At 38.6% G+C, this 2,005-nt stretch overlaps 1 protein-coding gene across 1 annotated transcript; it reads left to right on the forward strand.

The window, feature by feature from the left end:
- Positions 1–367: 367 nt before the first annotated feature.
- On the forward strand, positions 368–1,386 carry LOC306644087 (transmembrane protein 184C-like; the record flags this gene model as incomplete). The annotated part of the gene is made up of 1 exon (XM_079110631.1): positions 368–1,386. A coding segment is annotated over one exon (894 nt), but the record flags the coding sequence as incomplete, so codon positions are not given.
- Between the last annotated feature and the right edge of the window lie 619 nt (positions 1,387–2,005).

Below are 2,005 nucleotides of genomic sequence, written 5' to 3' on the forward strand. Positions count from 1 at the left end.
TGGACCAAGGTTAGATAACTGAGTGTTTTAAGGGATGATGGGGAAGGATGAAGCCCAGGCATATAAAACCCACTCTCTTTCTACCATCTTGAACTTGACTACTTTGAACTCCTCCCTTACTTGGCCAGCTGACATATGCAAGATAATAAAAATGTGGCTCAGAACTCTGTTTCTCTAATGTTAGAGTTTCTTACTAGGTGGGTCAGTTGAAGGATTTCTGTCCCTCTCTTTAAAGTTTTATTCTTTTCTTTTACAAACAACCCACATAGCATTGGCAAGGAAAGGGCTTTTGGAAATATACTGACCCATGATGTTGACTCAAGGATTTGGTAAGGAATTCATGTCATTTAAAAACTGACATGTATTAATCCTTGAAGCCAAAGATCAACAGAAACATTTTCCACCTTTATGTTGCTGTCCACCATGGCCTATGGGAGAAGTATTGCTATTTAGGTGCAAACTGGGTGTACTGCAGTACACAGTCGTCAGGCCCTTCACCACCATCGTTGCTTTGATCTGTGAGCTGCTTGGTATATACGATAAAAGAAACTTCAGCTTTTCAAATGCTTGGACGTATTTGGTTATAATAAATAATATGTCACAATTGTTTGTCATGTATTGTCTCCTGCTGTTCTATAAAGTACTAAAGGAAGAACTGAGTCCAATCCAACCTGTTAGCAAATTTCTTTGTGTAAAGCTGGTGGTTTTTTTTTCTTTTTGGCAAGCAGTAGTTATTGCTTTGTTGGTAAAAGTTGGCGTTATTTCTGAAAAGCATACGTGGGAATGGCAAACAGTAGAAGCCGTGGACACAGGACTCCAGGACTTTATTACCTCTATTGAGATGTTCCTTGCTGCTATTGCTCATCACTACACATTCTCCTATAAACCATATGTCCAAGAAGCCGAAGAGGGCTCATGCTTTGATTCCTTTCTTGCCATGGGGGATGTTTCAGATATCAGAGATGATAATTTGGAACAAGTGAGGCATGTTGGACGGACAGTCAGGGCACATCCTAGGAAAAGATTTTTTCCTGAGGATCAAGATCAAAATGAACACACAAGCTTGTTATCATCATCATCACAAGATGCAATTTCTGTTGCCTCTTCTATGCCACCTTCACCCATGGGTCACTACCAAGGTTTTGGACACGCTTTGACTCCACAGACTACACCTACTACAGCTAAGATCTGTGAGGAAATACTTAATGATGCTACAGAAGAGAAAAAAAAAGAGCCTTTAGGTAAATCTGTGGACTCCTGAACAGTGTGCAGAAGCAAACTGCTACAACCATCTTATTCTAAGCCTGAGCCTGGTGTCCCTTGGCTCAGGATTTTGTGCTTGGGACAAGCCATGAATGATGGAAAATTTCAACATAAACACGGATGAAAACCAAGTACAACTACAGGATTTATACACGTGAGTTTTGTATATCACAAATAATCAGTCTAAATTTCATAGACTTAGACTTGATTTCTGAACACTAGAACATCAGTACTCAAATGGTAGAAAATGACTACAGCTAAAATGCTCCTGATGTTACACTGCATTATCAAGAGGATGGACCTAAATGAGGAAAATTTAAAAATCAGTGCTTCCTACTAACACAATCAATAACCTAGACTTAATAGACATATATAGAATATTCCATTCATCAACGAGCGGATACACTTTCTTCTCAGCAGCACATGGAAGCTTCTTGAAAATAGACCATGTATTATGCCACAAAGCAGCCCTTAGGAAATGCAAAAAAATAGAGATACTGCCTTGTGTTCCATCAGTTCATAATGGACTGAGAGTAGAAATCAATGACAAAATAAACAAAGGAAATTATTCCAGCACTTGGAGACTAAATAATATGCTATTGAATGAAACATGGATAACAAAAAACATCAGGGAGGAGATTAAAAAATTCTTAGAGCTCAATGAAAATGATGATACAACCTATCAAAATCTCTGGGACACTATGAAAGTGGTACTAAGAGGAAAATTCATTGCATGGAGCAC

This window comes from Sciurus vulgaris (genome assembly GCF_902686455.1).
Source record: "Sciurus vulgaris genome assembly, chromosome: 14".
NCBI lineage: Eukaryota > Metazoa > Chordata > Mammalia > Rodentia > Sciuridae > Sciurus > Sciurus vulgaris.